General features: G+C 45.3%; 1 protein-coding gene across 1 annotated transcript in view; it reads right to left on the bottom strand.

Annotated features, from left to right (window-relative positions):
* Window positions 1-2,135: 2,135 nt before the first annotated feature.
* LOC124035803 (amyloid-beta A4 precursor protein-binding family A member 2-like) overlaps window positions 2,136-24,681 on the bottom strand; it is an 81,439-nt gene continuing 58,893 nt past the window's right edge. The window contains 12 exon segments of the mRNA XM_046349564.1: window positions 2,136-2,867; window positions 3,139-3,243; window positions 3,245-3,283; window positions 4,150-4,269; window positions 4,460-4,672; window positions 5,610-5,789; window positions 7,197-7,382; window positions 9,363-9,449; window positions 13,300-13,335; window positions 16,881-17,026; window positions 18,141-18,180; window positions 22,853-22,933. Of these exon segments, the coding sequence (XP_046205520.1) occupies window positions 2,796-2,867; window positions 3,139-3,243; window positions 3,245-3,283; window positions 4,150-4,269; window positions 4,460-4,672; window positions 5,610-5,789; window positions 7,197-7,382; window positions 9,363-9,449; window positions 13,300-13,335; window positions 16,881-17,026; window positions 18,141-18,180; window positions 22,853-22,933 (1,305 nt within the window). The 3' untranslated portion in view covers window positions 2,136-2,795.

Genomic DNA, 24,681 nt, shown 5'->3' on the forward strand with positions numbered 1-24,681 from the left:
AATATTTGTATGAACATAAGATTCAACAACTGAGACAAACTGAACAAGTTCCAGACATGTGACTAACAGAAATTGAATAATGTGTCCCTGAACAAAGGAGGGGGGTGAATATCAAAAGTAACAGTCAGTATCTGGTGTGGCCACCAGCTCCATTAAGTACTGCAGTGCATCTCCTCATGGACTGCACCAGATTTGCCAGTTCTTGCTGTGAGATGTTACCCCACTCTTCTACCAAGGCACCTGCAAGTTCCCGGACATTTCTGAGGGTGAATGGCCCTAGCCCTCACCCTCCGATCCAACAGGTCCCAGACGTGCTCAATGGGATTGAGATCCTGGCTCTTCGCTGGCCATGGCAGAACACTGACATTCTTGTCTTGCAGGGAACAAAACGTGATCTGCCACTGCGAGGACGATCAGCTGTCCGTCCTGTCTCCCTGTAACACTGTCTTAGGCATCTCAGAGTACGGACATTGCAATGCATTGCCCTGGCCACATCTGCAGTCCTCATGCCTCCTTACAGCATGCCTAAGGAACGTTCACGCAGATGAGCAGGGACCCTGGGCATCTTTCTTTTGGTGTTTTCCAGAGTCAGTAGAAAGGCCTCTAAGTTTGAATAACTTTGACCTTAATTGCCTACCGTCTGTAAGCTGTTAGTGTCTTAACGACCGTTCCACAGGTGAATGTTCATTAACTGTTTCTGGTTCATTGAACAAGCATGGGAAACAGTGTTAAAACCATTTACAATGAAGATCTGTGAAGTTATTTGGATTTTTACAAATTATCTTTGAAAGACAGGGTCCTGAAAACGGAACATTTCTTTTTTGCTGAGTTTAGAAATAATAGTTTAGACATTAAAACTATGAAATAGCACATATTGAATCATGTCGTCACCAAAAACGTCTTAAAGAAACATTTGAGATTCTTCAAAGTAGTCACCCTTTGCCTTGACAGCTTCGCACACTCTTGGCATTATCTCAACCAGCTTCATGAAATGGAATGCATTTCAATTAACAGGTGTGCGTTGTTAAAAGCTAATTTGTGGAATTTATTTCCTTCTTATTGACTTTGAGCCAATCAGTAGTGTTGTGGCAAGGTAGCGGTGGAATACATAATATAGCCCTATTTGGTAAAAGACCAAGTCTATATTATGGCAAGAACAGCTAAAATATATAAAGAGAAATGACAGTACAGCATTATTTTAAGACATGAAGATCAGTCAATATGGAAAATTTCAAGAAAATTTGCAGTCGCAAAAACCCTCAAGCGATATGATGAAACTGGCTCTCATGAGGACCGCCACAGGAAAGGAAGACCCAGAGTTACCTCTGCTGAAAAGGGTAAGTTCATTAGAGTTACCAGCCTCAGAAATTGCAGCCCAAATAAATGCTTTACAGAGTTCAAGTAACAGACACATCTCAACATCAACTGTTCAGAGGCCTTCATGGTCAAATTGCTGCAAAGAAACCACTACTAAAGGACACCAATAATAATAAGAAACTAGCTTGGGACAAGAAACACGAGCAATGGACATTAGACCCGTGGAAATCTGTCCTTTGGTCTGATGTGTACAAATTTGAGATTTTTGGTTCCAACCACTGTGTCTTTGTGAGACGCAGAGTAGGTGAACGGATGATCTCTGCATGTGTGGCTCCCACTATGGAGGAGGAGGTGTGGGGGTGCTTTGCTGGTGACACTGTCTGATTTATTTAGAATCCAAGGCACACTTAACCAGAATGGCTGCCACAGCATTCTGCAGCGATACACCATCCCATGGTTTGCACTTCATGGGACTATTATTTGTTTTTCAACAGGACAATGACCCAACACACCTCCAGGCTGTGTAAGGGCTATTTGACCAAGAAGGAGAGTGATGGAGTGCTGTATCAGATGACCTGGCCTCCACAATCAACCGACCTCAACCTAATTGAGATGGTTTGGGATGAGTTGGACCGCAGAGTGAAGGAAAAGCAGCCAACAAGTGCTCAGCATATGTGGGAACTCCTTCAAGACGGTTGGAAAAGCATTCCGGGTGAAGCTGGTTGAGAGAATACCAACAGTGTGCAAAGCTGTCATCAAGGCAAAGGGTGGCTACTTTGAAGAATATACAATATATTTTGATTTGTTTAATGATTCCATATGTGTTATTTCATAGTTTTGATGTCTTCCCTGTTATTCTACAATATAGAAAATAGTAAAAATAAAGAAAAACCCTTGAATGATTAGGTGTGTTCAAACCTTTGACTGGTACTGTATATAAACAAAATTATATTACCCAAGTTCACTCCCAAATACCCTTTCATTGTCCATCTAAACTATATTGACAACAGGATTTCAATCGTCCTTTAGCGGTCAAGGGCTTTCTTCCCTGCTATCAAACCAGCAGGAAAAGACATATTTACAAAGCAGCCATGACCCTTCCCCATTACTTCAGACACATTAGCAAAATATGTATTTACATGACAATGAAATGAAACAATATGCAGGTACAATATTACATTGATGTGAATATAAAAAATACATTGTGATGCATCCAAAATACACAAACACAAATAAATAACGTAAACACCTTCTGCCCAGATGACCCTCTTTAGTATTAACATCAGCAGAATATCGGAAGTATCAGTTGAATGAATGTTAGCTCAGAAAAGGATAAGTCATCGACACAAAAGTAAGAAAGGTAATCACTCAGGCTGACACTCATTAGTCTGCTAGTCTGGTCCACCCAGAGCTCTCCAACTGGACTGTAAACAACCACTGCGTACAGCTGCTCTGTGGAGGAAAATGGGATCTGTCCTTTATATATACATAGGAGTCTCCTGTCCTGTTAAGAGTCTGAACATGGCCGCTGGCATCGTCTTCATGTGAATCTGGTTTAGGGAAAAGACAGAAAACAAACATTTAGCTCGGCACTTGCATCTATCGCTTGTTCTTTTATCTGTCAATATCTTTATTGAAAATAATCAACCTTAAGAGGCACACACGTACAGCCTAATGATTGTATTGATGAATGCATATCATGCTCATTCCTCTTTCAAAGATGTACCTGCCATGGCCAGTAATCTAGTTCTGTGAATTCTCATACTATTTGATTGTGGTCTGAGCTCCTTTATGAACTCTATCTTTGTATCGGAACCTCACCTCGCCCACAGAGTTTGAGAGGGCTTGGACAATCTTCTCATGTGCTGTAGCCACCACGCTTTGGCCATTGATCTCAATAATGCGGTGGCCAACCCGGACACCCCCCCCCGCTCGGCAATACCCCCCCCCGCATCAGGCTGCAGATCTGTGGGTGAAGATGACAAACAGAAGGTGAATATTATCCTTCGTGGCAGTCACACATCCCCATTGGCAACAAGACAGGGGTCTATAGGGGAATGAAACAATGATGCAACGCTGTTCCATTAAATCTACTGGAACAGCTGTATTGCTAAAATGTCAAGGATCGTTCATGGATTTGGCCGTGTGATCCTGATAGGGAGAGGCCAGGCTGAGATTTGAGCTCTGTGAATGACATTGTGAGGTTAATCTGTATGCAGTAGCAAGGAAAATGGCAGTTCAGACCGAGCTGAAAACCTAAGGCAATAAAGCTCCTAGCTTCAGCCCCGGTGCAACGATAGCCACGAGAGATAAAACAGTAATTACATCTGGATTTGTCTTTTTATAGGATTTTTAAGGGATATTGTCAGACTATATAAACATTGCTCTAAGGAGTGTCACAGAGGATAACTTGAACACAGCAGAGACTTGAATAAAGTGGTATGAGGAACACACTAAAATACGTGTGTGCGCAGCATGTTTTTTTCCATCAAAGCTTGTAACGCTCATGATGCAAATCACATACACACAGACCTGTAGGCTAACAGCCTGTCATATCGTTTGAGTCAATATTATTTTCCTCAGAGATATGACTGTACCAGCTGAAAGGAGAAAACAAAAAAAGTTTTTAATAATTTACGGGGCTGTCTTCTCCTATTCAGTTTATGGCAGCTGAAATCCTCCTGAGGGAACTGAAGTTTCGTTGGACAAAGACATTGACAAAGTCCAGAATCTCATCAAAAGTATTTTTTCAACCAATCCCAGACTGTTATCTCAGCCTGTGTTATTCAACCTACAGAGCCAAGCGGTGGTGACTGATCTGATCCTACTTACAATCCCATTCTGGACGCTGAAGCCCAGCTGGTACTTGAGGTCTGGCCTCTTGATGAGCACGGTGGTGACAGGGGGACAGCTCACAATGTTCAGCTTCACCTGCACCTGGTTCTTCAGGCCCTGATGGACAAACACAGTGGTCAGACAGAGCAGAGGGAATCCTGCAACCTCCACTGGGTTTAGTCAGTGGATTATTTTACATTAGAATTATGATCAAATTGCAGAATTCATGTAGTCTTACACAATTACTGTAATGTCAACATAATAAGCACTAATGACTCTTCCTAGAACTCTGTCCCTGTCCATGCACCTTGATGATTCCCTGACAGGTGGCGAGCGGCAGCCCCACCAGGCTGGTGTTGTTGATGGACATGATCTGGTCTCCGATGCTGAGCTTCCCGGAGCGGGCGGCCGGCCCACCGTTCATCATGTTGGCCAGGATGACCGTGGGTAGGATGGAGCCCCAGCCAGACTCCACTATGACCACGCCCAAGATCTCCCCCTTATGCTTCTCCAGCTGCAGCTGTGGAGCCAGCCAATAGCGAGAGAAAGAGAGATAAGAGAGAGGGTCAGTTTGTTATATCTGGAGTACTTCTCCTGTCCTATTCGGTGTCCTGTGTGAATCTAAGTGTGCGTTCTCTAATTCTTTCTTTCTCTCTCTCAGAGGACCATGCCCCAGGACTACCTGACATGATGACTCCTTGCTGTCCCCAGTCCACCTGGCCGTGCTGCTGCTCCAGTTTCAACTGACCTGAGCCCTAGGACCATGCCCCAGGACTACCTGACATGATGACTCCTTGCTGTCCCCAGTCCACCTGGCCGTGCTGCTGCTCCAGTTTCAACTGTTCTGCCTTATTATTATTATTAGACCATGCTGGTCATTTATGAACATTTGAACATCTTGGCCATGTTCTGTTATAATCTCCACCCGGCACAGCCAGAAGAGGACTGGCCACCCCACATAGCCTGGTTCCTCTCTAGGTTTCTTCCTAGGTTTTGGCCTTTCTAGGGAGTTTTTCCTAGCCACCGTGCTTCTACACCTGCATTGCTTGCTGTTTGGGGTTTTAGGCTGTGTTTCTGTACAGCACTTTGAGATATCAGCTGATGTACGAAGGGCTATATAAATACATTTGATTTGATTTGATTTGAGTGATGAGTGCCGCCAGTCAAAGCGATTGTGGGCAGGAGAAAAATAACGGTGTAGTGGGAAGAACATAAACAATGTGCGGAAGGAGGAGGGCCAGATGGGTATAAGACCACTGTCAGCTTCTCTGGTAATTGGCGCAGTCCATGTGCAGTACTTCCACAGAACTAGACTGCCTCACTGCTCATCAGAAATTCTTTCCTACTAAGCAAGAGGTCACTGTCTGAGCATCCAAAAGTCCTCAGAGAAGTGGATTGCACAGTGCATCTGAGGCACCATTATACAGTTACCTCATACAGATAAATGAGAGCCAAACCTCTTTGCAGTTCTCAGAGTTTGAGAAGTGGATGAGGTCATCGTTGTACATCTCCTGTGTGTTGATGATGTCACTGTACTCCTTTTGACTCAGGTCCTCTGGGTTGATGCCGTTGGCCCTCAGGAACTCCTGGTAAGCCACGCTAAACGACTGCCCAATCGACTGGGCTATGAGCTGGGCCTGGAGAGCCAATGAGAAGAGAGGATAAGGCTATGAAAATATAATTTACCCATGAATGTTAAGAGTCAAATTTCTGTGGTCTGAGAGGGTTTTTCCCTTCTAGTAATTATATTTCTATGACAAAAAACAGCTATGCATTTGGCAGAAGCAATACATTTCCAATACACTGTCACAGCGACAGCAATGTGGAGAATCACACCACAGAGCAACTGGGGGATGCAGATCAATATCCATTTATGTGGTATGAATCAATGCACATAAGGAATTGCTTCACTGTTGCCAAGTACTATATGAGGCCCAATAAAAATTGAATTTAAATGTCAAAACCTATTTGTCATGTCTTCATTACTGACATATTTGGTCCATATAAATGGACCAAAACATGTTCGCACAGCTAAAGTGGTGAGCATCATGAAGCCTGGATCACTGGTGCAATGATTGCTATTTTATACGGAAAATTAAGCAAAGGTATTGATTGTAAAAAGCTGATCTAAAGAGGAGAAGAAAAGGAAAGTCATCTAATTGTATATTATATGATATTAGGGATGTGTCTCTCCCATCCAGTTTCCCTATATTTACCTCCTACCTTCGCTCAGGCAGTTATAGGGAATAATATGTTTCCAAGGAAGCAAGCTGTGGTTACCCTGTTAACAAACTGACATCCAACTGCATGCTGGGCTTTGATAGACACATGAAGCACATCCTGGACTGTGGTGTGGGTGAAAATTGGCAGTATTACTGTAACAGACAGCATATCACACATTGGCAATGTCTCTGCACTGGCCGAGGGAGAGGGGGCAGTTAACCAGTGATTGAAGTTGTCATGGCGATATATAAACCTGCTATTTGAGTTGTAGGAATCCCCTACCCCTAACTCAGCCAATCCTGCCCACAAAGAACGAGGACAGTAAAGCTAGTCCTTGCCCTTATACAGACCAGTAGATCAAGTATCAGTCCTACCATATAATATAGGTAGACAGTAATAAGACACTGTCGGGAGAGGCTTTGACATATAACATTTCCCCTTCTGCACTGAGACTAAATGACTGTTGTGTTGTTATAGACTGACAGTCCTTTATAACACACCACTAATTCGACATGGAGAAATGGCGATTAAGAGGGACAACTGCAATGCAGGGGCAGACGCACACTGGCTAGGGGAGGAGACAAGCAGAGAGACTGGCCTATCAGAGGTGGATCCTCCCAGCTCAAGGTATCACAGAGGGTGTTACTGGTGAACATGTCGTTCATAATGTGTTGTGACTAATCTCTGAATCAGTCACAACCCCTTACCTCGACATTTAGAAACATGTCCTGTGCATAACCTTTCACCTGGTCCTGATCCATTCTACCATTTGATATTAGCCTCAAGGGGCAGATCACAGACATTTACACACATTCACTTACGTCCTCAGACTCAAAGACGTGGCAGATCATCCGGTACTGTTTCTTGGCCTCTGGGGCTCCAGGTGTGGACTCGATGCAGTCCTGGGAGGCTGTGCGCGGCATGCGGCGCCTCGCCATCAGCACCACGATGTTCCCAATGTCAGCTATGTAGGAGATGGTGCGCAGGGCGTTGTCCATCATAGTTTCCTGTGTACGCCACCACAGCAACAAACAACGAACAACTATGACGACCGAACACACCGTAACACGTGTACTAATACACAGTATAAAAATACTAAACTATATACGGTGTTGGGTTCTGAGAATAGGAAATATACTTATTCATGTCAGTGATTGAGTGCTGAGGTTTAGAGGGTCTACACCAGAAGTGAATGGTTATAGGAGGAAGGTATATAGTGGGGGCAACTAAGCTTGGAATGTGTTGAGTGAAGGGAAGTGATTACATGTGGTAGGCATTGATAAGGGGAGAAAGCCATGGATTAGTGATGGAGGGGGGTTGAGGTCAGGTCAGCTTAAGGGAGAAATAAAAGTTTATGGCCCGTATCACTAGTGTCCTGCCTAGCAGTAAGAATGACGTTTGTACAGATGGGTAGGAGGAGACTCAGCCTATGAGGAACAGTTAAATATCAGAACTTGAGTGAAATTGTTTTTCTCTGAATGCAGCTGTATGGGCAGAATAAACTTGGTTAAGCTTTCATAAATGTCCGTTGAGTGTTTTACTCTGAGAATTAGAACCTAACAACTCTATTACAATTGACGCTTCGAGTAAAATAAACACACTGTGTTTTGCAAAAGCTTCAGGCGAAGTATGACAAGGTGCTTATCTTCACACGAGTGTCTGGTAGCGCCGAAGGAGGAGCGGGAACGCTCAGCTCCGTCCTGCACGCTCTTCAGCGAAACATCATTAGTCCGTCAGCAGAATTAACGATCCAATTTGTCTGTGCATGCTGCGCCTACAGCCTTTCACCTTTCTCATGGTGAGCAGCATCAACAGAGTGGCAGAACTCCATGCATTTCCACTCAGCCCATATGCTCCGTAGCAGACCAAGGCGTGGGAATCACACCTCTAATCAACCTGGGGTTCTCGAATGTTCTCATGCCTTCTGGTACACACAGACAGCAGGGGCTGAACCGAGGCATGTTTGGGAATTATTTAAAAAGATTATTCAACAGGATTGCTCTTACATTTTCATTCACGGCACAAATGTTCAGGGTGTGTATGAAATATGACATTATTCCATCTAGGAAGTGGTAGAATTGGTATCGTAAATAAGAAAAATCACATGCAAATTCCATTGTGTTGCAACTTATGAAAGAGCAGTTCTGACTTCAATCTCTCACCAACTAACCAACCCCCATAAATCCAGACTTTTCCCATCTCAATGGTTGCGGGAAGCAGGTAGCCTTGTGCCAGGCAGGGAGTGGAATGGAGAGACACTGCATTGCAGCACATTACAGTGGGCTGTGCCAGGCAGCCAGCCCACACACTGCTGTTCTGTTCAGTCGGACTGCAACTCAACGACAGGGACACACATTCTGTTCACAGTCAGTCGGCTGGCACTCTAGTCTCTACATCAGAGATATCACTGTTAACACTACGGCTGACCCTCTCACATTGGAAAATCTTGTATCCCATAAGACATTGAGGCATGACATCAAGAGTAAAGTGCTACACTCTACCTCATTTATAACTGCATGCCTGTTCAACGCCATGTGTCAAGCATGTACTGTATGTTCTAAACAATTTGGCTTTGGAGGTGAGATGATTTCTGACTAATTATTATATTATTATTATTATTATATTATTATATTATTATTATTAATATTGTAGATGGAATGGGTTGGGAATCAAATGGGTTGGGAATCAAATGGGTTGGGAATCAAATGGGTTGGGAATCAAATGTGTTGGGAAACCCAGTGTTTAAAACTAGCTTTCATCTTCCTGCTACGTCCCACTTTATTGACAGCTGTCTATAGAGGCTTTCTGGCTTTAACATTTCATTTATTTGTTTTAATCCTCAGTCAGAGGGAGATCAGATCATAAATATTAAATAAATAAATGATCACCCAAAATCTGTCACAAAGGTCACCGAGAGGAGTTGCGTGGCTATGGCCCCACTGCATCGGATTGGTCCTGTCAGGGCTGGAGTCTGGACCTCTACTCACCTGTGTGTCTGCGTTGAGCACTTTGATCCTCAGGGTGGAGATGAAGAGGTCCACCTCTGTCAGTGTCTGTGCGTCCCCCTCTGGGCTCTGGGCGGAGACAAAAGAGAGACAGGTGTGTCAGAGTCCCCCCTGAGGCAGGAGAGAGCGGCCCGGGTGCCCGTTCTCTAAGCACCCTGGCTGGAGGCTGAGGAGAGCTCACCAAGGGCCCACAGTTAATAGGCTGCACACTTTAATCTCCCGTTGAGAACAATTTTAAAGCTATTTCATAAATCATGTAGGTTGGGACCCGGCAGAGTCCTGGCAAGCCTAAAGTAGGTGTTCAGTCAGTGCTGGACTAAGACTACGCCCATAGAGAACAGCCATGAAATGTACATTCATATTCCATCTCATAATCTGAATTATAACACATTGATATCTACTAAAGAATTGGGTAGTAGCATTGCCATAGGATGTTGTTGTTGTTTATTGAGTGGTGGTCATGCTCACATTGTTCCACACAAAATGGGTCTCTGAAGGCTACTATATCTATACAATGGGGACTAGGTGATTAATAATATTAATATTAATGATAAATGGTCATGTGACTGCGCATGCATGACTGCATGGAATACATGTGGAATTAAAAACAGCCATCTCTGTGACAGACAGGGTCAGCATCCACATCAGAGCAGAGTGGAAGGGATTTGAGGCAGCAGCAGTGAGGGCAGGTCATATAGTCACAGAGGGACCCGGTTGGCTCTGGGGCTTTACATCAATAGGTCTGACATGATGTTGGTGTGTTGAGAGTTGGCACAGATGAGAGTGGGCGCAACATGGCAGTGCTAGCTAAGCCATTACAAGCTGCCGGATGTGTGTGAATACCAGTCCCAGGCATGTGGTTTGCATTCACGCTAATCACCACGCACTGCGTGTTAATTCAATCACGTTTGATTTAGGTTAATTATCTAAGGACTGATGTGTGTATAATGAGCAACATTTACATGTTTTTAAAATATGCAATATATAATGAAGCAATCCATTTGATGATATGTCTAATAGATTAAATTATCATTTGTAGTAATTCTGTGTAGGCTAGAATATTTCTTTGCATCATCAATATCATCAATGGATTTCATGTTTGCTGGCTCTGATTTTCAGAGCACAAGCTGCAGGGATGTTCCCAGAGTTCACACAGTCCAGCCTCTCAGTGATGCATGCAGGGTAATCAGATGGAGTGGGATTATGGAGATTCTCATCATAACTCCTCAAACTCCACGGCTCAGAGTGAGTCAGATTCAGACAGACAGACAGACAGACAGACAGACAGACAGACAGACAGACAGACAGACAGACAGACAGACAGACAGACAGACAGACAGACAGACAGACAGACAGACGGAACAGGGAGCCGGAGGGTGAGGGTGGAGTCAGAATGAGACAGACAGACAGACGGAACAGGGAGCCGGAGGGTGAGGGTGGAGTCAGAATGAGACAGACAGACGGAACAGGGAGCCGGAGGGTGAGGGTGGAGTCAGAATGAGACAGACAGACAGACAGAAAGACAGATGGAACAGGGTGCCGGAGGGTGAGGGTGGAGTCAGAATGAGACAGACAGACAGATGGAACAGGGAGCCGGAGGGTGAGGGTGGAGTCAGAATGAGACAGACAGACAGATGGAACAGGGAGCCGGAGGGTGAGGGTGGAGTCAGAATGAGACAGACAGATGGAACAGGGAGCCGGAGGGTGAGGGTGGAGTCCGAATGAGACAGACAGACAGATGGAACAGGGAGCCGGAGGGTAAGGGTGGAGTCAGAATGAGACAGACAGACGGAACAGGGAGCCGGAGGGTGAGGGTGGAGTCAGAATGAGACAGACAGACAGATGGAACAGGGAGCCGGAGGGTGAGGGTGGAGTCAGAATGAGACAGACAGACAGATGGAACAGGGAGCCGGAGGGTGAGGGTGGAGTCAGAATGAGACAGACAGACGGAACAGGGAGCCGGAGGGTGAGGGTGGAGTCAGAATGAGACAGACAGACAGATGGAACAGGGAGCCGGAGGGTGAGGGTTGAGTCAGAATGAGACAGACAGACAGATGGAACAGGGAGCCGGAGGGTGAGGGTGGAGTCAGAATGAGACAGACAGACAGATGGAACAGGGAGTCGGGGGGGTAAGGGTGGAGTCAGAATGAGACAGACAGACAGATGAAACAGGGAGCCGGAGGGTGAGGGTGGAGTCAGAATGAGACAGACAGATGGAACAGGGAGCCGGAGGGTGAGGGTGGAGTCAAAATGAGACAGACAGATGGAACAGGGAACCGGAGGGTGAGGGTGGAGTCAGAATGAGACAGACAGACAGATGGAACAGGGAGCCGGAGGGTGAGGGTGGAGTCAGAATGAGACAGACAGACAGATGGAACAGGGAGCCGGAGGGTGAGGGTGGAGTCAGAATGAGACAGACAGACAGATGGAACAGGGAGCCGGAGGGTGAGGGTGGAGTCAGAATGAGACAGACAGACAGAGAACAGGGAGCCGGAGGGTGAGGGTGGAGTCAGAATGAGACAGACAGACAGATGGAACAGGGAGCCGGAGGGTGAGGGTGGAGTCAGAATGAGACAGACAGACAGATGGAACAGGGACAGGGTGGAGTCAGAATGAGACAGACAGACAGACGGAACAGGGAGCCGGAGGGTGAGGGTGGAGTCAGAATGAGACAGACAGACAGACGGAACAGGGACAGGGTGGACAGAATGAGACAGACAGACAGGAAACAGGGAGCCGGAGGGTGAGGGTGGAGTCAGAATGAGACAGACAGACAGAGAAACAGGGAGCCGGAGGGTGAGGGTGGAGTCAGAATGAGACAGACAGACAGGGAGCCGGAGGGTGAGGGTGGAGTCAGAATGAGACAGACAGACAGATGAAACAGGGAGCCGGAGGGTGAGGGTGGAGTCAGAATGAGACAGACAGACAGATGGAACAGACAGACAGAATGAGACAGAACAGGGAGCCGGAGGGTGAGGGTGGAGTCAGAATGAGACAGACAGACAGATGGAACAGGGAGCCGGAGGGTGAGGGTGGAGTCAGAATGAGACAGACAGACAGATGAAACAGGGAGCCGGAGGGTGAGGGTGGAGTCAGAATGAGACAGACAGACAGATGGAACAGGGAGCCGGAGGGTGAGGGTGGAGTCAGAATGAGACAGACAGACAATGAGACAGACAGACAGACAGATGAAACAGGGAGCCGGAGGGTGAGGGTGGAGTCAGAATGAGACAGACAGACAGATGAAACAGGGAGCCGGAGGGTGAGGGTGGAGTCAGAATGAGACAGACAGACAGATGGAACAGGGAGCCGGAGGGTGAGGGTGGAGTCAGAATGAGACAGACAGACAGATGGAACAGGGAGCCGGAGGGTGAGGGTGGAGTCAGAATGAGACAGACAGACAGATGAAACAGGGAGCCGGAGGGTGAGGGTGGAGTCAGAATGAGACAGACAGACAGATGGAACAGGGAGCCGGAGGGTGAGGGTGGAGTCAGAATGAGACAGACAGACAGATGAAACAGGGAGCCGGAGGGTGAGGGTGGAGTCAGAATGAGACAGACAGACAGATGGAACAGGGAGCCGGAGGGTGAGGGTGGAGTCAGAATGAGACAGACAGACAGATGGAACAGGGAGCCGGAGGGTGAGGGTGGAGTCAGAATGAGACAGACAGACAGATGAAATAGGGAGCCGGAGGGTGAGGGTGGAGTCAGAATGAGACAGACAGACAGATGAAACAGGGAGCCGGAGGGTGAGGGTGGAGTCAGAATGAGACAGACAGACAGATGGAACAGGGAGCCGGAGGGTGAGGGTGGAGTCAGAATGAGACAGACAGACAGATGAAACAGGGAGCCGGAGGGTGAGGGTGGAGTCAAGGTGGCCCATCTCTCTGTTGTTATCAGATCAGATTGTTTTTACACACCGCCTTTTTCTTGATTTTGGCAGCCTTCTGAACCCTCTGGGAGGAGACGTTGGGACAGAACAGGGTCGTCAGACACGGGACGGGAGGAGCGGCAAAAACAGAGGGCAGGAAGTAAAGAAAGTAAGAGACAATAACTCAACCAAACAGCAGGTGTATCATTGCTCTGAGAGGGAGAGGAGCGATGACACAGATGTGTTCTGCAGAAACAAATTAAAACGGCAATTAAAAGGATCAGAATTGCTCTTTTTCTTTTGAATACAGCAAATCATAAAAACATGCAAAAATGAGTTGATACCACACCTTAATATCAAAGTAAAAAGGGAACTTGAGTGTAGCATATGCAAATACTCTGTCAAAGGGCTTCAGGTTCAAATGTGAAGTCAAGGCAAGACATCCTCGGCATACCTTTCCTGTCCTGTCTTTCAGAAAATGGTGAGGAATTACAGCAGAGCCCAGCATCCTGAGATGACTTGACATGCAATTTAAGGCAACACAATGATTTAGTCCTGTATTGACGTCCATCACCATCCCCCTGAGAAATGGGATGTCAAAACTGACAGTTGGTCTAAAAACAACATATTGAGTAACCTACTGTAGGGTGGCTGACCATTAATCACCGATTCAGTAAATTTAGTTGATTCAGATTCAGTTAAGAGAGATTCAGTTAAGATTCAGATTCAGTTAAACTCACACCTCCTGTGCAACTGACGAGGTATCGCCTTTCCCAACACTGAGCCCCACAAAAGGACCTTAACGCTGTATGTCAACTGCACAGGACCAGAAGGAGGGTGTGGTGAAGTCCAGACACATAAAGGCCCTCTGTTTGTGATCCCTGAGCTGAAGCTGGTTCATCTGTTCCAATCCCATCCATCATCAGTCAGATAGACTCCGTTACATTTCTGCCTGAGAGAGTTAGTACCACAGCTCTCTGCAAGCCAGCCAGTCAGGAGCAGAGGAAGGGTCAGCACTCTCTCTACCGCTTCACCATTTGCTGGGAGACAGAGCAGAGGGCAGGATCTTGCCTCTCAAACTAGTCAGTTTATTTGTGTTTGCATGGGAAGCGGAGCAGAAAATGGCCTTCAGGGATGATCCTGGGTTGTTTGTTACACATTTACAGCGCCACCTTCAGCCCTCCTAATGCAAGGCAGTCCTTCAGCTACATCCAGCTATACCCACTGCATCAAATCAAGGCAGTTCTCCAGCTATATCCAGCTACACCCACTGCATCAAATCAAGGCAGTCCTCCAGCTACACCCACTGCATCAAATCAAGGCAGGCAGAAAAAGGAGTGGGCGATGAAGCTGCATAAATATTACATCAACATGAGGGGAGCCAAAAAGGTCTGTATAAATGAAACCTACGACGGCGTGCTATTTAACTGCAATGTTACGTTTTTTTGTTCTCTGTAGCAGTGGACTAAATATTGAGGACAGCAGTGTAATTAATCTGTGTGTGGGTTGTGGGTTTATGAGAACCATAAAATGAAACTGAGGGAGGCAGGCAGCACAGAGCACCCTGCCTAGTCCCAGTGTTCAGGGGTTGGTGTGTGAAGAACTGGTAGCTACCAAAACATAACAGAGCCCGATCCCCTACCTCCAGAGAGACATATGGCCAATTCATCTGTGGAGAGAAACATCATCTGTAGTTCCTCCTCAGATGAGGGGAGAGAACAAGTGGCATGCTTCCCGATGGCCTCCTCCACAGCTGAACAGCCAACGTAAAAATAATGAAGAAGAAAACGCTCAGTTAAGCGTTGCCATGGTATCATCTTCGATGGTAGCGAGAGAACGGAATGATTTTTTTTTGTCACTGAGATGGATGGAGCCAGATCCCAGCAGCAGTGGAAGCGAGGTAGGGGCCCATCACAACTCAAATATCCCTCCAAAAGATGCCAGCATTTCCCAAAGGAAAGCTGGCAGCTGTCTCAGATGGGAGGGTCACCTGCCCCAGTCTTGTGCCCGCTGAAGCAGACTGCTGCTGGACAAGAGTGTTCCACTGTGTCACACTGAGCTGTGGGTCAATCTGACCCACTGAGCTAACATACACTCCCATCTCTGCTTGGCAGTGACTGGCTGGCCTTGCCACAGGTGGATGTTTCTAAAAGTAGATCCCAGCCAAGTGCCAGTGGACCACCGAGTTAGGTTATAAAATATTCATGATTTACAGCCCAGTCCATGTTTTCATGAGAGGGAGAGGAAACGTATGGTGCCTGGACAACTCATGAACATCTGGCGTATCATCTTGAGTTGTATTTTCTTTGATCTGATAGGTATAGCTCCTAAAGTCATGTACAGCGTCTCCTTGTCTCTGGTCTCAAAAATACATCGTCAGCACACATGAAAACGCTCAAGAACATTCTGTGCAAATACTATATTTGTGATCATTCGGTGATCAGACTGAGGGGTAAATGGCCCTTGTGATCATTTGGTGATCAAACTGAGGGGATAATGGCCCTTGTGATCATACGGTGATCAGACTGAGGGGAAAATGGCCCTTGTGATCATTCGGTGATCAGACTGAGGGGAAAATGGCCCTTGTGGTCATTCGGTGATCAGACTGATGGGGAAAATGGCCCTTGCATAAATGGCCTTTCAAAAGCTAGACTGCCAAAAGCAATCATAACTCCAGAGCTAGTTGCGAGCCAACCAGTAGTGAAGTGATTGAAATGCACAGTGGCGGAATCTGTTTTGAATATGGACATTCTCTCTGGCTGCACTCCATCAGTATTCATAGCAGAGAAGTCATGTAGAAAATGGGACTGAAATGGAAGGGGAAACATAACCTCTGTGAGCCAGCAATCCATTACCAACACCATGTGACACATGCTTTACCCCAATCTGGCCCAACTGGAGCCCAAATGGACTGCTAATCCAAATCTCAAACTGCTCTGACTGGGGAGATAAACAGCGTTGATGTCCATGTGGACTTAATAGGCCAATCTGGACCTCACTTGAATTAAAAAGACCAGCACCTTGCACTCACATTTGAAGTCCATTTCTAAAACTGTATTTCTGTCTGCCAGATTGCAGACCATCTACAGCAAGAGGTTCCACTTAAGAGTACTAATTAAAACAGTTTCCAGCAGTTATGCCAATACTCTGTACCAGCTTTGAAGTCTCCATCAGGTTTTATATATGCCTGAAACATGAACGTAAAGTTTATTCAAGATATACTAGAACTAGAAAGATCAAAGATTATTGATGAATACCTTAAGGTGTTGTTTCCTCTACAGGGCATCATTAAATCAGAGCGAAAAGACTGTAAACTAACCCACTGGGAGGAACATGATTACACAGTACCACTGCGTCCTACAGTACAGTAGCAATAATCCTACTAGATTGGACACAGTCTCCTGGGGTGTAAACAAACACACCAGACACCATCACTCTGAATCTTCCAAAACGGTTCCTAGAGTCACGGTGAAAATATACCAGATCAAAACAACATCCATATGAAAAGGAACGAAGGAAGGGAAGCTGTTTGCGGGATTTGAAACGGGTGGTGTGTGTGTGTGTGTGTGTGTGTGTGTGTGTGTGTGTGTGTGTGTGTGTGTGTAAGGCCTGTCTGCTGTCTGTCCGTACCTTGACCCGGCTGACAGCCTCCTGGGCCTGCATCATGCGGATGTTCTTGGACGGGTTCCTCTCAGAGAGCAGCTGGGTGGAGCCCAGGTAGTTAGCAGCAAAGATGATGCCATCAATAAGATCTTCTGGCTCACAGGGCCCCGGAACTGACAGAGAGGGACAGGGAGAAGGGGCGGACAGAGAAACGAAGGAGAAGGGGCGGACAGAGAGGGACAGGGAGAAGGGGCAGACAGCGAGGGACAGGGAGAAGGGGCGGACAGAGAGGGACAGGGAGAAGGGGCGGACAGAGAGGGACAGGGAGAAGGGGCGGACAGAGAGGGACAGGGAGAAGGGGCGGACAGAGAGGGACAGGGAGAAGGGGCGGACAGAGAAACGAAGTAGCAGGAGAAGATAAAGGCTATTAGATCATACTTCTCTTGCAAAACAAAGACATATGAGTTGTTCTAGCTGTAAGCCAACATACGTATGAGTATTGGTAGCCTTCTGTATGTACAACTTGAATAAATCAAACACTGAAATTCTGTAGCTGTTGGGTATTATGCAGAGAAACAATCCCGGCGGAGGCTTGAGCGGTAAAATGGCCACGGGTGGGCAGGGAGCTGAGAGCTGAGAGAGGCACCAAGGGATTCATGTGGCCGTGTGATATGGAGATAAGACTCTGTGACAACCTCTGAGGGATACAATGCACTGTCATGATATCAGAGAGAGTGAAAGAAAGGAACAGCTCAGCCTCCAGCCCTGCTGTTCGCTGCCCAGTGGTGAGAGGGGCCTGGCGAGGAATGCCTTGAAAACATCTCAAACCAAACATCCTCAAAGGCCTGGGACTGGCCTGCTTAGATACAGCCTTCCCACATTGACGACTAACTCACTGACACGTCTGACATGATGGCGCTCAGGTAAATTGGCCAAATAAAGATAGTGAACACTTTATATGATCATTCCTCTTTACTTTCTTGTTTGTCTTCAGACTCATTAACCTGTTGTTTTCCCTCCATCCCTCCTGATCTCATGTAACAGCTGAAAGCTCATTATTTTCTCTACTTAATACTCCATGATCTGTCATTTTGCAACTAGATTTTGCGTGGTTATTAAGGCGCATGAATTAGAGAGACAAATCTAATATTCTTGGAATGAGCAGATCCCTGCACCCAAAGTGATATAAGCCTCTTACAGGGAATATCTGTTGTTGATGTTGGGAATTTGATTCATTTTTGTCTTTTGATTTCACACTCAAGAGAAACAGATGTAGAGGTGCCTTACCATCAACAAAGCTGGGGAAAGATGCAGCCTTCTTTGTTTCCTGAAAAACAGAAAGTCTTGATTGAACTCTCTGAATTAGTAAAGCGGAATGAAATATGCATTCTCATTTCATGAAACTGAAAGGAGAACCCGCCTCTCTGCAAGGCCTTTGGCTTCCACAACAAACAACAGACCAACTGTTATGCAGGTGAATGAGGACCCAAAAGCGACTTGGCGAAAACAGAGTCTTTATTCCAGTAAAGGAAATAGGCAATACTCCTGGACAAACAGAGCAGAAAACAAAACATAAAAAACTTAATTCCACTCGTAGTGACGAGGACAGACTGGAGACTCGACCATTAACTGTAGGTTGCCTCGGGAAGGCACCGACCGTAGCAGACTCAGACACCTGCTCACACGCAGCATCTGAGGGAAACAAGACACGACAGGGCGAGACAAAGACACAGCACGGCGAACAATATACAAGGATCCGACAGGACAGAAACGGAAAACAAGGGGAGAAATAGGGACTCTAATCAGAGGGCAAGATACGGAACAGGTGTGAAAAGACTAGATGATTGAGTAGGGGAATAGGAACAGCTGGGAGCAGGAACGGAATGATAGAGAGAAGAGAGAGAGGGAGGGAGAGAGAAAAAAGGGAACGAACCTAATAAGACCAGCAGGGGGAAAACGAACAGAAGGGAAAGCAAAATGACAAGACAATATAAGACAAAACATAACACCAACAAACTCCAAAAGCTTCAGTCTGTCAAAGATGAAACATTTTTGAACATCAGTTCAAAGTAGCCGATGAAATCGATACAAACCCTATTCATCAACAGATGAGGAAGAAAATGTAAGAAACCTATGCAAGACCTGAATACATAGACTTGTGGTACACTCTTAGAAAAGCATGTGGTATCTGGAACCCAAAAGGGTTCTACCTGGAACCAAAAAGGGTTCTTCAAAGGGTTCTGTCCCCATGACAGAACCCTTTGAAGAACCATTTTTGGTTCCAGGTAGAACCCTTTTGGGTTCCATGTAGAACTCTTCCCACAAGGAGTTATACATGGAACTCAAAAGGGTCCTACCTGGAACCAAAAAGGGTTCTACCTGGAACCAAAAAGGGTTGTCCCATGGAGACAGGAGACCTTTTGGAACCCTTTTTTCTAAGAGTGTTTAGTACAGATCAAAGGAAGTGCAACTTCATGGCATCGACCTGATTGTAAACAGTGGTCCGTGTTAACATGCAGGGTCATGACATGCCTACATCTTCAGATGTGAAACACAACTGTATATCAATACTTCCACAAAGCTCGGAATGAGAGAGCCACACATTAAAGCAGTCTGACTAATGGGCATCACTTTAAAGACATGCAACTCAAATGGAGGGTCCAGGCCATTCATTACAGTCTGCGAGGAAGGCCCAGGAGCATTATCAAACCACTTAATAACTTAAAGGGAAACAACTTCCTAGTATATCTTAGTACACTTATGCTATAGTGGCCTCCCACAAATATACAATACTTAAATGCTAATGTATGATTCTAGATGACCTCTAAAGTGAAGATGTGCCTCGCTCTGCAGTTCGGCTTTGTCTCCAGCCTTTGTGCTGGTGTGTGAATGAAAGCCTGGCCGGACAAAACGGTGTTAGGATGATAAGACTGGGTTGGGCAGGGGAGAGGGCTCCTATGGAGATTGTGCAGAGCAGAGAGGGCTTTGTCTCTGAGCATCACTTGAACGGTCAGGTCAAGGTTGAGTGGTTTCCCTGATGTAAACACACAGCTTGCTGCTCTCAACCAGTGACTTGACTGCAGAGTCAAAAAAGGGCACAGCCAATTCCCTTCCTTTCAGAGCAATGGAAGTGGGGAATGAGGATAGCAGCCTTGTATAGAATGTCCCTGAGAGAAATGTCCACAATAATAACAATGGTGATTTCCTTAAGAAAACTGGACAACCACACTGTGTTACCTGGAGACAGGGACTTCATTTATTCATAAACACAGTTCACTGATCCTCATAAATCCTCTGGCACTGGCCTTTTAACGAGGCATGAAGAGGCAGCCTTTAGTTATTATACCCCCAGGCTCTGGAATAGCCTGCCAGAGGGGGCCAAAACTGTAGACATATTTTAAAGAGACCTTGAAACACATATTTTTTTCTTTGCTTTTCCTTTTAGTTGTTCAGTTTGTATCATTAAAAAATATATATATCTTATGTTTGTTGTGTAGTAAATATGTGACTCGCCACCTGTATTCGGTCTTATGTAACAACATTTGAAATTGTGTTTTTTACATTGGATAAAAGTAGAGACTCACAGCTTCAAAATGATATATCATACACAAAACAATGGGAAAGTCATTCTGCTTTGAAAGTTGTTTTGGTATCTAGTGAAGAGCTCTTCTTTGTCCACACCCATTCAGCATCGTTCACGCCCTCTTAAGCTTTAGCCCCACCCATCTAGTTTCGCTCTCGGAGCGTTTAGAGAGCACACTTGACACTCTGGCGGATGATTTGTTTACCCCTGGATAACATGAAAACAGCCTAACCAGCTCTGCTGGCAACAATTTCATTATGTTTTTTTGTAGATGTTTACTGACACCGGCCATATTCAACAGGTGTTGTACACTTTAGCTTAAGACAAGTAGCTAGCAAGCTACAGTTGAAGTCAGAAGTTTACATACACTTAGGTTAAAAACTCGTTTTTAAACCACTCCACAAATGTCTTGTTAACAAACTATAGTTTTGGCAAGTTGGTTAGGACATCTCCTTTGTGCATGACACAATTACATTTTACAACAATTGCTTAAAGACAGATTAATTCACTGTATCACAATTCCAGTGGGTCAGAAGTTTAGATACACTAAGTTGACTGTGCCTTTAAACAGATTGGAAAATTACAGAAACTTATGTCATGGCTTCAGAAGCTTCTGATAGGCTAATTGACATCATTTGAGTCAATTGGAGGTGTACCTGTGGATGTATTTCAAGGCCTACCTTCAAACTCAGTGCCTCTTTGCTTTACATCATGGAAAAATCCAAATAAATCAGCCAAGGCCTCAGAAAAACATTTGTAGACCTCCACAAGTCTGGTTCATCCTTGGGAGCAATTTCCAAACGCCTGAAGGTACCACGTTCATCTGTACAAACAATAGTACGCAAGTTTAAACACCAAGGGACCACACAGCCGTCATACCGCTCAGGAAGGACACGTTCTGTCTCCTAGAGATGAACATACTGTGGTGCGAAAAGTGCAAATCAATCCCAGAAAAACAGCAATGGACCTTGTGAAGATGCTGGAGAAAACAGGTACAAAAGTATCTATATCCACAGTAAAACGAGTCCTATATCGGGATAACCTGAAAGGCCGCTCAGCAAGGAAGAAGCCACTGCTCCAAAACCGCCATAAAAAAAAGCCAGACTACGGTTTGCAACTGCACATGGGGACAAAGATTGTACTTTCTGGAGAAATGTCCTCCGGTCTGATGAAACAAAAATAGAACTGTTCGGCCATAATGACCATCGTTATGTTTGGAGGAAAAAGGGGGAGACTTGCAAGCTGAAGAACACCATCCCAACCGTGAAGCAGGGGGTGGCAGCATCATGTTGTGAGGGTGCTGTACTACAGGAGGGACTGGTGCACTTCACAAAATAAATGGCATCATGAGGTAAGAAAATTATGTGGATATATTGAAGCAACATCTCAAGACAGGAAGTTAAAGCTTGGTCGCATATGGGTCTTCCAAATTGACAACGACCCCAAGCATACTTCCAAAGTTCTGGCAAAATGACTTAAGGACAACAAAGTCAAGGTATTGGAGGGGCAAACACAAAGCCCTGACCTCAATTCTATAGAAAACGTGTGGGCAGAACTGAAAAAGCCTGTGCGAGCAAATAGGCCTACAAACCTGACTCGGTTACACCAGCTCTGTCAGGAGGAATGGGCCAAAATTCACCCAACTTATTGTGGGAAGCTTGTGGAAGGCTACGCGAAACGCTTGACCTAAGTTAAAGGCAATGCTACCAAATACTAATTGAGTGTATGTAAACTTCTGACCCACTGGGAATGTGATGAAAGAAATAAAAGCTGAAATAAAAAAATTCTCTCTTCTATTATTCTGACATTTCACATTCTTAAAATAAAGTGGTGATCCTAACTGACTTAAAATAGGGAATTTTTACTCTGATTAAATGTCAGGAATTGTGAAAAACTGAGTTTAAATGTATTTGGCTAAGGTGTATGTAAACTTCCAACTTCAACTGTAAGTAAACAATGAACCTAACTAGGTAAACAATGTGTAAGATCACACATGTCACGTAACGTTAGCTAATGAGCCAGCCAGCTAAAGTTAGCTAGTTAAACAACAATGAACATAGTGCCAAATCATGTCGTTACTACCCTGCTTGAATCTGGTGGGAGCTAACCAACCAGTTTCAATGTTAGCTAGCTAACATTAGGCTCTAACTAGCAAAGCAAACAGCTCTGCGATACAGCTTTTATTTTCATTGTTTTTATTCGTTTTTCCTGTAATGCACATTGTGTTGCATTCCATGTCTGAAATCTGCTGTATAAATGAAGCTTGATTTGATATGATAAATAATCTGAGGAAAATCTCTTCACACCCATGACACAGGCTCTGAAGGACAAACACAGGACAGTAATAATACTGTTATGTATTCCACATAATATCATCTGTCACAATCAGTTTGGACTGCAGACAGAGACAGTTTACCTCCGGGACATTGTTGTTCTCCAGCGGCACGTTGAGGTCAGAACGCTGCTGTTTCCTGGGCTGCTCTGCACCGTTGGTCATCTGTGGGGGTTAAACAGGGACCAGAGGGAAACAGAGAGTTAATAAAACGTTTCCAAGCAGACAGTTGAAATGAAAAAAAAAATACAAATAAATGGCCGGTCCCTCAGGGAGCGACAGTCCGATACATTTCTCTATGCGTCGGAGAAAGGGGTAGTTGTAACGTGAAAAAAAATAAGGTCATGCTATTATTTGACATTGAGTTCTGTGAAATACACACAGGACAACATGTTGTCTGGAGTACCATTATAGTCTTGACAGTTCACATTTACTTAGCAAAGCATGGTAAAGATTATGAAATGAAAGGTTATGAAATTGCTCTCATTTCAAATTTACATAACTCAACAACCCTTATTTTTTACAGCGACAACACAATCACAAGTCCTGATTAGTATTCAACATCTACACATCAGCTTGAGCAAACAGCAATTCAATAATAATTATATCCATTTGTTTGACAGGATAAAACAAATCTCTGCCCTGAGGAAGGAGGAAGTATCCAGCCTGAATCTGATGTTTTCAAACACTTCAGTGAGCCTTAATCACAGTACCTGAACACTGAAAGCATTCTGCAAAACATCTACAACTGCTGCTTAAAAACACAAACAGTCACCGAATTTAACCTGGGCAGTAGATGGTTTTATTGTTGTTGTCAGTGACTGTTCTGCACAATATGTGCTTGCTTCCAATATAATCCAGCTATGTGGCTTGTCCCACTTCTCTCCAACAACACAGTAAAGAGAACAAACACAACCATACACACAGTTCTGCATAACACATATGTACATGGAGCAGGTGTGTATCAGCATTCTGCCATCCCATACCGCAGGGCACACACACAGGCTCTCCCCTCACCTCACCATCTGGCTGGGCTGGGGGTGAGCATGGTTGGACTCAGAGAGGGGCTTGGTGGAGGACAGGAAGAGGTGTGTGCCTGTGTGGAATAGATGAACAGGCTGGATCTGAATGAGGGCAGTGGGCGTGGGGGATGGAGAGAGGAGCTCAAGGTGTCTGGCTGTGGCTGGGGGATGGGTCTCCAGCAGGGGGAAGGGAAGAGTCTCACTAGCTGCACTAAAGCTACAGTGCAATAACCTGCCTGTCAACCACCTCACACATCATTATTATCTCCCTATCACAAATCTTGTTTTAATCAGTTCCAATGGCATAGGTCTGCTCCAGAATCTGAACATAACCTGGCCGTACATCTTGTGTGCGGTCTCCAACTGTATTAAACACATGTCGTGACCCCACTCTCCAAGGGTGTCTTAGGGGGAGTGGAATATGCACCACAGTGTGTGGTGAAATTTCCATTTCACCACACACTGTACAGGTTACACACTTGTGCACGTGTGAAACGGGACATATATAAGTAGCCCCGATTTGACCTTGAATATATAACGTTAGTCTATACAGATCTCTCCCTCCACTCAGGTAGAGTGTAAAGGAGGAGGACCATGGATTAAGGGTTGGTTATAGTCCTTCTAAAATGGATACTTTGGTAAATGACCCAACATCGAGACGATTAAAAACCCAAGTCATGTTTATCCGGGAGAGGCCGTGTTAGAGGCATTAGACATTTTGGATTGGAAAAATGTAGTCTGAAAATGACTTTGATCACTGTGCCCTTCATCTCCCTGTAACATTTGGAAGATTAAACGTTGGATTCATACTCTGACAACCTTCTCAACACATCACCTTAACTGTAGGTATGACTTGTCATTCACATCATTTCAATAGAGGAGATTCAATGA

This window comes from Oncorhynchus gorbuscha, linkage group LG05 (genome assembly GCF_021184085.1).
Source record: "Oncorhynchus gorbuscha isolate QuinsamMale2020 ecotype Even-year linkage group LG05, OgorEven_v1.0, whole genome shotgun sequence".
Taxonomy (NCBI): domain Eukaryota; kingdom Metazoa; phylum Chordata; class Actinopteri; order Salmoniformes; family Salmonidae; genus Oncorhynchus; species Oncorhynchus gorbuscha.